General features: G+C 43.5%; 1 protein-coding gene across 2 annotated transcripts in view; it reads left to right on the forward strand.

Annotated features, from left to right (window-relative positions):
- Window positions 1-13,080, forward strand: part of hdac10 (histone deacetylase 10) — a 63,808-nt gene that overhangs the window by 17,072 nt on the left and 33,656 nt on the right. For both annotated transcript variants that reach the window (XM_086010343.1, XM_086010344.1), the window contains exons 2-6: window positions 5,356-5,422; window positions 8,701-8,835; window positions 10,989-11,085; window positions 12,781-12,878; window positions 12,975-13,079. In XM_086010343.1, the coding sequence (XP_085866469.1) occupies window positions 5,358-5,422; window positions 8,701-8,835; window positions 10,989-11,085; window positions 12,781-12,878; window positions 12,975-13,079 (500 nt within the window). In that variant the 5' untranslated portion in view covers window positions 5,356-5,357. The remainder of the gene's footprint in view (window positions 1-5,355; window positions 5,423-8,700; window positions 8,836-10,988; window positions 11,086-12,780; window positions 12,879-12,974; window position 13,080) is intronic.

Below are 13,080 nucleotides of genomic sequence, written 5' to 3' on the forward strand. Positions count from 1 at the left end.
GGCGAGTCACCATCTGAAAGCAGGGAGGCACAAGAGTTGCTTTAGAGTGAGGACAGGGCGGCAGCGAGGGAAGCATGAGTGCTGCTGTGCACTGCATTGGTTCGATAGTGGCAAAGGATGCTGGTGTGAGGCGCAAGTGGAAAGGGAGAGGTCAAAAAGGTGATGACCTTACCATTGGTGCCCAGAACAGGGTCAGCATCTCCAGTGGCGACGGGGCCACTCAGCCGGCCTGCCATGATCCGCTCCACTCGCTGCTCGAGGTCGCTCAGCTGTTTCAGGTCAGGACGGCCTCCCCCGGTCTGTCGCTGCTGTCTTCTGTTATGCGCCAGCTTGGCCTGCAAGAGAAAGGACCGCCCCTAAGTACAGTGTCAAGCCCTGATCTTGCCCGCACTGCCTCCCATGTTCGATTAGCCCTGACAGTGTCAAGCCCTGATCTTGCCCGCACTGCCTCCCATGGTCGAATAGCCCTGACAGTGTCTAAAGTCCTGATTGCGCAAGTGCTTTTCATGACAGTCCCATAGCTGCTGGATGAGGGCTGGCCATTAGGGCTTTCAGACCTGTTTGGCCATAAAGTGAGGTGCACATGCAGGGATGAGGAGGATACTGGAAAGGGTACTCACCCTGACAACCCGAGTGAGGTAGTTGAATTTTTTCCGGCACTGGGTTGGTGTCCTGCCAACCACGCTGTTGGACGTGACCCTGTTTGCTACATCCCTCCATGCTTTCCGATATTCGGCGGGCAGCGGCCTCCTGCCACCCTCAGGGAAGAGGATATGGCGCCTGCGGTCCACTGCGCCAACCAGCAGCCTCAGGTCACCCTCACCGAAACGCTGCGCTCTCTCCCTGGCCTTCTCCATTCTCCTGGGCGTGGAGCTGTTCCAGAAGCAGTGTTCAGGCCTTGCCTTAGGGCTGTAGTGTGCAGGGCGTGGCAGCCAAGCAATTCCACCCTCCCCCTTTAAGTGCTGACCGGCGCCTGACTGTCTGCCCTCAATGAGCACCTCGCCGCACCTGCGTTGCGCCCGCCTTCGGTGTTTGCGCCCCGGATCGCCGGCTTAGCGCCTAATGATAGTCGTGCATCGTCTGCTTTAGCGCAGCAGCAACCTCTTGGGGCGATGCAACTGAATATTGGCGAAGGTGGCGCTAAGTTGCGCCGGGCACAAAAGTTAGCGAACGCCATGCTGTAGCGCCCCAAACGTGGCTATACTGAATTTCTAGGCCACAATTTTTTTTTCAAAAACTTACATTTTTGTTTAAAATATTTAATTAAATAGCATTTTAATTAATTTTAAATATGTGGGCCCAGAAATTCGGGTCGAGGGCTTCCCGCGGGTGTAAGACTCCGACCTGCACTTACCTTGTGCGCCGGCCGTTGAGCTGTGGGCCCATGTGGAATTCTGATCCTGGGCCTGCTCCAACTGCCAGCGCGCAGTCCTTGCGTATCCCAGGGGCGCAGTTAGTTCGATGCGTCCCCTGGGATCACGTGGGCCATGGGGAGCCAATCGGAGCAGGGAAATGCCCATTCATAAGTTTGACAGGAAGAGCTGTCAAAACTTAGAAATACTACGGGCCCCAAAACATCACTAAATCTTCAAATAAATTTTTTTTTAAATCATTTTTTAAATAAACTAAATTACATGAAATAACTATTTTAAACAATAATTTAAATTTTTGAAAAAAATAATTTTATTATCTAACGGGGCTAAAAATAAACTTACCTTTCTTTAAAGTATTTAAAAATAATAAACCTGTGGAAAAAATGTTTTAATTTTAATTAATTCACCACTTACCTTGTAAAAAGCAGGCCTTACGCCTGCTTTTTATGTGTGTTATTTCTGGAGACTTACCCTCCGGGGAAAACCTGTAAAAAAAAACGTAAGTTCGATGCGCACGCGCAGCCTCTCCTGCGTACGTGTTCGAACTCTGAACCCCTTTCAGGGGAACGGAAGTGCCGGTTTCCCACGCATGCGCAGTGCATGCACGAAACCGGCACTTCCATTGGGCTTACGGGTGAGTACCCCATGCGTACTCACCCGTGGAGACCTGAAGTTCTGGTATTTTTTTAAGTGATCCCCACTCATACTTATGGGGATTCCGTACGTACGGAACTCCCATAAGTATGAATGGGGATTCCCTTCTTTTATTGGTTGGGCCGGGATACGCGGGCCTCTACCGCAGGAACCCGGAGAGGCCCAGGACCGCAAGCCTCTGTATCTCCCGGAACACCAGGTACAGGAAACTCTCGATTTACCGGCACCCAAACAACCGGAAATCTCGGTTAACCGGCAAAATTCAGGAGTAGGTTCAGTTAAGTTTTTCTTCATATTAGTGGCCGTTTCTTGATCCTTGGCTGTGTAATCGGGGGTTTCTGCACTTGTTGCTAAGCAACAGGGACGCTTGCTCTGTGGCCGGGGTTCTTGCAGCTGTTGCTAAGCTATGGAGCTCTCGTACCTTTTAACTATAACTCTCTATAATCCGGACTTTTTGATAAACTGGCACCACGCCGGTCCCGTCGGTGCCGGATAAAAAAGAGCTTCCTGTAAATGAGTAGATTTTTTACAGGTCGGAGGCAAATTTTGGGCCATTAATAGTCGAATATTACTGTTTGCAATGTTCACTTTAAAGTAGCTTTAGATAATCATAGGATATTGAATTAACAGTGCAAATATCTACTTTTTGAGAATATTAGGGGTTAAGTTACATTAAAATCAGATTGTTTGGAATTGTCAATGCATATACCTGTATAGGCAGTGCTGTCCTGGCCACTAGTTGGAGCCCCAGCTGATAAAAACAACAAAACCAAAATACAGCAGTTGCAGAAAATCTGAAGCAAAAACAGAAAATGCTGGGAACACGCAGCAAGTCCGGGAGCATTTCATGAGAACACAAGTCGATATTTCGGGTATTGAGGTTCTGCAGTGGCGTTCAATACCCAAAATATTCTCTCGACAGATACTGCCTGACCTGCTGAGTCTTTTTAAATTAAAAATGTTTATGTTCTGGTTAACCTCATTTCATAGGAGTATGGTAGTGAATCAGATTGATAACATGGTCGGCCATACAGAGAACGAGTTTTCAATTGTGCGCCAATCGAGAGACAGCGCAGGACGAGCTACCACTGCCTGGTTAGGTTGGTTAAATGGTTACTGGAAGTTGGTTGCAGAGAGATGGCACAAGATTAAGCGAGTATGGGGGAATTGCGGGCCATTTGTTAATAGGGTACTTTCTGCAAGTTAGTTGGTCTGGAGGTATTATTAAAAGTTCAGAGTTGTTCAGCTGAAAACGTTTAATCATAGAATCATAGAAATTTACAGCACAGAAGGAGGCCATTCGGCCCATCTTGTCCGTGCCGGCCGACAAATAGCTATCCACCCTAATCCCACTTTCCAGCACTTGGTCCGTAGCCTTGTAGGTTACAGCACTTCAAGTGCATATCCTTTTTAAATGTGATGAGGGTTTCTGCCTCTACCACCCTTTCAAGCAGTGAGTTCCAGACCCCCACCACCCTCTGGGTGAAAAAATTCTCCTCAAATCCTCTCTAAACTTCCAACCAATTACTTTAAATCAATGCCCCCTGGTATTTTCCCTTCTGCTAAGGGAAATAGGTCCTTCCTATCCACTCTGTCTTGGCCCCTCATAATTTTATACACCTCAATTAGGTCTCCCATGAGCCTCCTCTGTTCTAAAGAACCCCAGCCTATCCAATCTTCCCTCATAACTAAAATTCCCCAGCACAGGCAACATCCTCGTAAATATCCTCTGCACACTCTCTAGTGCAATCACATCCTTCTTGTAACGTGGTGACCAGAACTGCACGCAGTACTCTAGCTGCGGCCTAACTAGTGTTTTATACAGTTCAAGCATAACCTCCCTGCTCTTACATTCTATGCCTCGGCTAATAAAGACAAATATCCTGTATGCCTTCTTAACCACCGTATCTACCTGTCCTGCTACCTTCAGGGATCTGTGGACATGCACTCCAAGGTCCCTCTGATCTTCTGCACTTTTCAGTGTCCTACCATTTATAGTGTATTCCCTTGGTTTGTTAGCCCTCCCCAAATGCATTACCTCACACTTCTCCGGATTGAATTCCATTTGCCGCTGTTCTGCCCACCTGACCAGTCCATTGATATCTTCCTGCAGTCTACAGCTTTCTTCTTCATTATCAACCACACGGCCAATTTTTGTATCATCTGCAAACTTCTTACTCATACTTCCTACATTCAAGTCCAAATCATTGATATATACCGCAAAAAGCAAAGGACCCAATACTGAGCCCTGCGGAACCAGTACTGAGCCCTGCGGAACCCCACTGGAAACAGCCTTCCAGTCACAAAAATACCCTTCGACCATTATCCTTTGTTTCCTGCATCTGAGCCAATTTTGGATCCAACTTGCCTTGGATCCCATGGGCTTTTACTTTCATGACCAGTCTGCCGTGCGGACCTTATCAAAAGCTTTGTTAAAATCCATATAGACTACATCAAATACACTACCCTCATCGACCCTCCTTGTTACCTCCTCAAAAAATTCTCTCAAGTTAGTCAGACACGACCTTCCCTTAACAAATCCATGCTGACTGTCCCTGATTAATCCGTGTCTTTCTAAATGAAGATTTATCCTGTCCCTCAGAATTTTTTCCAATAATTTTCCCACCGCCGAGGTTAGGCTGACTGGCCTGCAATTACTCGGTCTATCCCTTTCTCCCTTTTTAAACAAGGGTACCACGTTAGAAGTCCTCCAGTCCTCTGGCACCACACCTGTAGCCAGAGAGGATTTGAAAATGATGGTCAGAGCCTCTGCTATTTCCTCTCTTACTTCTCTTAACAGTCTGGGATACATTTCATCCAGGCTTGGGGATTTATCCACTTTCAAAGATGCTAAACCCCTTAATACTTTCACTATGTTTATTTCATCTACACTATGTTTTCTTCATCTTACATCTTCATCTATGTTTATTTAGTCACACAAGAGGAAACCAATGTATTTCATTTGAAATTTGATAAAAGATCGAAGAATGTGACTGACAAAGTAAGGTTAGAGTTGAACCATCAAAGTTGAAGGGGGCGGGAGAAGTAAAAAAAAACTGCAGAACTGCAACTCTTCATCGTCTCAATCCTAAACTGGTGTGTTTGAGACAGACCGAAGCAGTGCTTCGTTCTTTCCTTCCTCCAAACTTGGTGAGTTTGAAAAATAAATCTTCCGAGTTGCTAGTGAAGCAATTGAAATGTCAAATTCTGCTGTTATCAATTCAACCTTGTCGTAGGATATGCTTTAAAGTTAAAGTTAGTTTAATTTGGATATAAGTGACACCAAGTTCGGCTGCTTATACAAAACAGTGTATTTTTTCTTCTTTAGCCATGGCTTCAGGAACTGGGTTGATCTACAATGAACAAATGATGAGCTATAACCTGCTGTGGGATTAGTAAGTGCTGTAATGGATTATGTTGTGTTTCTAAAGCAATTACAGTAGTTCTTTTGTTTTTAATGAAGGCAGTTGGGGCTTCCATAGAGCACTGTAAATATGTAAATGTTGCAACATAATTTGCAATTCTTGGTCTCCCACAAAGTAATTTTAAATTTCAAAAGAGAACAAAACCACACTTCTAAATTTCATGATTATATCGGTAGTTTATATATTTGGATGCTGTTTCTTTCAATAATGATACATACGCTGCAGGATAAATGAGTGGCTGTATGACTGAAGCAAGTACTTCTGATCTGAAGTTGTTTTTAAAATGGCAGCATGTAAATAATTGTTAGCTGAATATCCAGCCGGCTTCCCCTACAGGAGGAAAATTGGAGGATCAGCCACCTAGTTGCTGTTGTACACCTCCTAATAGCTAGCTATAGCTCAGTATAGGTGGAGGCAAGCCTATCCAGTGTCCGGTGGAAATTAATTCTGATGTATAACCTCTTGGAAAAGGAGGGGAAAAATGGAAAATTCCCTCCCAATAAAGATCATTAAATTCTACTAAATTAGTGGAATTGACCAAGTAAACAAGGATAAAGTAGATAAACATGGTATCCAATAAGTCTGATTTTCTTTTTAAGTCATTCACTCTTTTATGTTTGGGTATGGAACTCCTTTCAACAACTCAAGTATTGTCATCCAGCACTCCCAACTCAGGTATAGACCTGTTAGGACAAAGCACAGCTGGTAGCACTCGTGCCTCTGAGTCAGAAGGTTGTGGGTTCAAGTCCCACTCCAGAGACTTGAGCACAAAAATCTAGGCTGGCACTGCCGGTGCAGTACTGAGGGAGTGCCACACAGTTGGAAGCACCATCTTTCAGATGAGACGTTAAACCGAGGCCCTCTCAGGAAAAATACCATGGCACTATCTCGCAGATCCAGTCGTGAGTGGTGGTGGACAATTAAACAGTTAACAGGAGGAGGAGGCTCCAAAAATATCCCCATCCTCAATGATGGTGGAGCCCAGCACGTGAGTGCAAAAGACAAGGCATTTGCAACTATCTTCAGCCAGAAGTGCCGAGTGGATGATCCATCTCGGCCTCCTCCTGAGGTCCCCAGCATCACAGATGCCAGTCTTCAGCCCATTCAATTCACTCCACGTGATGTCAAGAAACGGCTGAAGACACTGGATACTGCAAAGGCTATAGGCCCTGACAACATTCCGGCAATAGTACTGAAGACTTGTGCTCCAGAACTAGCTGCACCCCTAGCCAAGCTGTTCCAGTACAGCTACAACACTGGCATCTACCCGGCAATGTGGAAAATTGCCCAAGTATGTCCTGTCTACAAAAAGCAGGACAAATCCGACCCAGCCAATTACCGTCCCATCAGTCTACTCTCAATCATCAGCAAAGTGATGGAAGGTGTCGTCGACAGTGCTATCAAGCGGCACTTACTCAACAATAACCTGCTAACTGACGCCCAGTTTGGGTTCCGCCAGGGCCACTCAGCTCCTGACCTCAATACAGCCTTGGTCCAAACATGGACAAAAGAGCTGAACTCAAGAGGTGAGGTGAGAGTGACTGCCCTTGACATCAAGGCAGCATTTGATCGAGTGTGGCATCAAGGAGCCCTAGCAAAACTGAAGTCAATGGGAATCAAGGGGAAAACTCTCCATTGGTTGGAATCATACCTAGCACAAAGGAAGTTGGCTGTGGTTGTTGGAGGTCATTCATCTCAATCACATGACATCACTGCAGGAGTTCCTCAGGGCAGTGTCCTAGGCCCAACCACCTTCAGCTGTTTCCTCAATGACCTTCCCTCCATCATAAGGTCAGAAGTGGGGATGTTCACTGATGATTGCACACTGTTCAGCACCACTCGAGACTCGTCAGATACTGACGCAGTCCGTGTCCATATGCAGCAAGACCTGGACAACATTCAGACTTGGGCTGACAAGTGGCAAGTAACATTCGCACCACACAAGTGCCAGGCAATGACCATCTCCAACAAGCGAGACTCTAACCATCTCCCCTTGACATTCAATGGCATTACCATCGCTGAATCCCCCACTATCAACATCCTGGGGGTTACCATTGATCAGAAACTGAACTGGACCAGCCATATAAATACTGTGGCTACAAGAGCAGGCCAGAGGCTGGGAATTCTGCGGCGAGTGTCTCACCTCCTGACTCCCCAAAGCCTTTCCACCATCTACAAGGCACGAGTCAGGAGTGTGATGGAATACTCTCCACTTGCCTTGATGAGTGCAGCTCTAACAACACTCAAGAAGCTCGACACCATCCAGGACAAAGCAGCCCGCTTGATTGGCACTCCATCCACCACCTTCAACATTCACTCCCTCCACCACCGGCGCACTGTGGCTGCAGTGTGTACCATCTACAAGATGCACTGCAGCAACTCGCCAAAGCTCCTTCAACAGCACCTTTCAAACCCGCGACCTCTACCACTTAGAAGGACAAGGGCAGCAGACGCATGGGAACATCACCACCTACAAGTTCCCCTCCAAGCCACACACCATCCTGACTTGGACCTGTATCGCCGTTCCTTCACTGTCGCTGGGCCAAAATCCTGGAACTCCCTTCCTAACAGCATTGTGGGTGTACCTACACCATATGGACTGCAGCGGTTCAAGAAGGCGGCTCACCACCATCTTCTCAAGGGCAATTAGGGATGGGCACTAAATGCAGGCCTAGCCAGCGACGCCCACATCCCATCAATGAATTAAAAAAAAGAGCAGGAGAGTTATTCCCGGTGTCCTGGCCAATATTTTATCCCTCAATCAATATCACGAAAACAGATTATCTGTTCATTAACACATTGCTGTTTGTGGGAGCTTGCTGTGCACAAATTGGCTGCTGCATTTCCTACATTACAACAGTGACTACAGTTCCAAAGTACTTCATTGGCTGTAAAGTGCTTTGCGACGTCCTGAGGTTATGAAAGGCACTATATAAATGCAAGTCTTCCTTTTTTTAAAGTTTCTTCTATATTGTCCCATCAATATAACGAAACATTATTCTTCGGCTAACCCGCTGTGTTACTGTGACATTTACATTTTCCAGACCAGCTATCCTCATGACACCTCTAAGTGAGATAATGAAATATTCTTCCCAAATTATGGTGCCCTGGGAATCCAACACAAATAGAAAATTGGGTCAAAATTGCCTAAACTGGTTTTTATGTAATACTCTATAGCTGGCAAATAGAGAACTTCTTATGATCCATTTCAATAATCTTGCTAACATTCTCTTTTGGATACATTTTAGCCCAGTTTGCAGTATTGAAATACCAGAGCGACTGTCCATTTCCTATGAGAAACTGAAATACTATGGTCTTGTGGAAAGATGCATCCCACTATCTGTCCGAGAAGCCATTGAAGAGGAAATTATGTTGGTTCACAGGTTGTACATACGTTTAAACTTAAGTACTGTTCTAAACTGTTGTGTACTTTCCCCCCCTTTCTTTGTGAATGACAGGTTGGGCAGCAGACCATCTCCCTTATCTCTGCCTATGCTGCTCTCATTCGTAAGGATATCTGAGCTGACTTGTTATTCAATTTTTTCTTCCATTTTTGTGGATAAGGAGCCAGTTTCTTATTTGCATCTCTCATATACATAGTAAAGAACTTACTATGTGAGAGAAATGCAAGTAAGAGACTGGCTACACAGGAACTTACTGTGTAGAAATTGGTTTTACAAATTTCTAAAGTCACACATTGGGGCACCAGATACTATGCCTTCATGCCACCCATTTATGTACTTGTTTTAAACAGTACAGTACAGTAAAAATCCTGCAATTTCACATCATTTTAATAATTTTATTCAAGGGTACTGACTTCTAACACTGCAGTAACATTTCAACATCAAAGGCCTCTAAGAATGCTGTGAATTAATGCCCCAGTTTATATTATAATTTGCGAGCTGGCATGTCATTTGAGAGGATAGGTACTTAAGTGTCTTTTTAGTAGATTTATGCTATATTTCTCAAAACGTCTGTTTTTTCCTCAATAATATGCCCTTTTCTAATTTTACTTCAGATAGGTGCAGGTTTTGGATTTCATGCATCTTTCTGCTTTTCTCAGGTTCCCCTTTTGATACACTCTTTAAATGTCTGAGTGCTGTTGTTCCTTGGCTTTGATCTAACTTTCAATCTGCTCTTTTTTAAAAACTTTTTTGAATTATGTTGATTTTAGTAGTTGATTCAGTACACGCAAGAATGATTGCAGGCATGTAGATAGTTTACAAACAGCAAGCGGCAAAATATTTCCTGTCAAATATAGTCCTTCTCTTGCGTAGGACAATACCCAGAAGACGGGGAGCTTGAGTGCTCTTATTTTAATAAGTGAGTTATCATTTAATACTGAAGTACATAACCTGTTACATGAAGGAAAATATATATTGGCCCGGATTTTGCGCGCTCGATGACGACAGCGTACGCCGTCGTAAGCCGTCAGAAAGGCCCCGCAAGTTCCGGGTTTCTGCATGCGCTGCGAATCTACCGCACCAACCCAAAAATTACTTTAGCTGCCGCAGAGTTGGGCTATTTGTCCAACTACTGCCCATGAAACCTTTACGCCTGGTAAAAACAAGCATAGGGCATGCTTTCACCAGTGTAAGTGTTAATATGAATCAACATTTAAAAATAAAAAGTCATGCACAAACATTTAAAATTAGTTTATGTAAATTTTGGCCCGGATTAAAATCTTTAAAATTATTTTTCAAAAAATTAATTTTTTATTGTATATGCTTTATTGAAGGGACTTTTAATTAAATTTGAAAATGGGAACATTTATTTTTATTCCAGTTGTATAACTTATTTGGGGATTCCTCACATGCTTATGGGAATTCCGTTCGTAAATGGAATCTCCATAAGCATACTAGGAATCCTCCTTTCTGATTGGAGGACCTAGCGCACGAGATCTCAGGGACGCTTCCAAATCACCTGTGTCCCCGGGACCCGTGGGCCTTTACACAGCCTGCAGGCCCAGGACCCGAAATCTCCAAAGCCCAGGAGCTTGAAGGTCGGTGCGGATTTTTTTTATCGGGTCGGAGGCGTACTCCGGAGGTACGCCTCCGACCGCAAATTCCGGGCCTTTTTAAAATTAAAGTCATGTTTTTGTTAAGCAAACATTGCTTTGGGGAATGAGTTAGTGCCTCAGCAAATGTCTTGTTTAAATTACTATTTATTTACATACATTTTCTCTTTGGTGACATTGTATAATTTAGATCTTCTAACCAGTTCCAATAAATTTGAGTGCAACAAATACTAATTTGCATCTATCATATGCAACCATTTTTGAAGCAGCAGGGTATGCCCAGTCAGGGGCAAGTAGCCTGCTACCACAGTTCCAGCAATGCCACGTTACAAGTTTTTCCTAGGACATGCCTCACTTACCTTGTCAACCCAGTCAAGACCAGAAACTCAAACCCATATCCTCCCGTTCTGATGCGGCCATTGGTAAACCAACATACTGTGCCACTGGATGCCTAACAATTTTTTAATTAGTTAAACTGATGTTTGAGCTAGATCCCATTAAAGTGTTTTCTTTCTTTAGCCTAGATTACCTAGAAGCTGTGAAATCTACTGCATCTATGAATGTTGAAGAGTTGAAGACCTTTTCATACAAATATGGTGATGTATATTTTCACCCTGTAAGTAAAATTGGACTTGCAAAAAAATATATATACAGTATTTTTTTTCTTAATTGGTATCCAGCCAATTTCATGTTTCTATTCCCTTTACTGTGTCCGCTTTATTGCATTGGCAGCACTTTTATTTGTGTTGGACTTGGTGGGTTCAAGACCCCATTCCAGGATTGGCCACATAATTTAGGCCAAGTGTCTCCAACATCTGAGCCTCGAACTTGGGCGATCAGCTCACAGAGCTGTTTCTTTGTTGGCCAATTTTGGCTGCTATAGTTCTAATTTTTTTAATACAGGGTCGATGGGTGATAAAAATTGCTCTCTGATAGATGGAAAAAGGATTGATTGAACAAGACCATATTCTTATTGGTGAAAACCTGAGTGGCTAATGAAGATAAAAAGTTTGAATACTCCTGATCTAGGCTGATGCTTCAGTAGAGCATTGAGGAACTGCTGCTTTATCAGAGATGCTATTTTTCAGATGAGGTGTTAAACCGAGAATTAATCTGCCTATCCAGAGTAGGGAGATTCCCTGGTCCTTATTAACATTCTAACCTCAACCAAAAGACTACAAAAAATGGATTACCTGGTCAACTCATTGTTGTTTGTGGGATCCTGCTGTAGCAGATTGGCTGCAATGTTTACCTATATAACAATGATTCAAAAGTAATTCACTGGGTGTGAAGTGCTTTGGGATATTCCGAGGACATGATAAGGGGCTATATACTGTAAATAAAAAATATTTCTTTCTGTACACCCATGGTCTATATTAAGTGAGTACTCTTGAAAATAGGAGTGTTCTGTTTGTGATAATATATACTTCACAGTAAGCATTTGATATACTTTATTTGTTTTACAAGTATCATATGAATGCAAAGTTTGAACTAGACATTGAATTATCAATGTAAATTTTTTTTATTAGCAATAATTTTTTTTAAAAACACACAGAACAGGAAGGTCCAGCATTTGATCTCAGGTCTGTGTGTATCTAGCTAATCTCAGTTAGGGCAGTGGCAGAGGTGCCACAGTTGGCTTGGTATTTCTGGGCAATGGGTCGTCCCTGGTCTAAGGAACGTATAGATCATCTAACGTCCCTGTTGGTGACTGTTAGCCTGTGATCCTCTTCTCCGAGAGTGCTCATGAGTGAGAACAGGGTCACAGACGTCTTTTCTCCCTAATGTGGTCAGACAACTTGGAGGCGGTCATTGTCTGGGTCCACACACACAATGAATAACTGCTGGTATGAGGTAGTGGAGGGGTGGTTGGGACTGTACCCCAGCATGAGTCACTGCCTTCAGGACAGGAAAGAAGAAAATGTTGCGATTATGTAAACCATAAAACCAACCTTGGAAGTTTGCAGCACAGTAGGAAGCCATTCAGCCCATCATGACTGTGTGGTTCTTTACTAGAGCAATCCAAAACAAATCTCACTAGCACAATAAATCAGCAGTCTAAAAACTCAGGAAAATAATCCAAAAAGTAAATTTAGACAAGAAAGTAAACATGAAGTATTTTTTTATTGATTGCCAGAAAATGTTTAAGAATTTATTAACTAGATAAACTGTTACAGAGTGCGGCTAAATTGATTACTGACAAAGTTGCTTTGTACATTAATTGCTAACTGAGTTTTTCATCATTTCAGTTTTGTGCTGTGTGTTGTTTTGGCTTTATTGCTAGTTCTAAGAAAGTATCATTTTGTTTTAGAACTCTTACCGCTGTGCCAAAGTGTCTCTGGGAGCAACTCTTCAACTTGTTGATGCAGTGATGTTGGACAGAGTAAGAAATGGGATGGCATTGGTCAGGTACAAGATAATTTCATACTATTTATACAGTTCATTGATTTCATGCAGGGCACTTGTTTACATATGTTAAGTTTATCTTTTTGTTTCCCTCTCCAGACCTCCAGGTCACCATAGCCAGAAGAGTGAAGCCTGTGGATTTTGTGTCTTTAATAACGTAGCAATAGCAGCCAAGTATGCAAAACAAACATATGGAACAAAGAGG

The sequence above is a fragment of the Somniosus microcephalus genome, chromosome 17, assembly GCF_052327205.1.
Source record: "Somniosus microcephalus isolate GS21.2 chromosome 17, FLI_Smic_1.0, whole genome shotgun sequence".
Classification (NCBI taxonomy): Eukaryota; Metazoa; Chordata; class Chondrichthyes; order Squaliformes; family Somniosidae; genus Somniosus; species Somniosus microcephalus.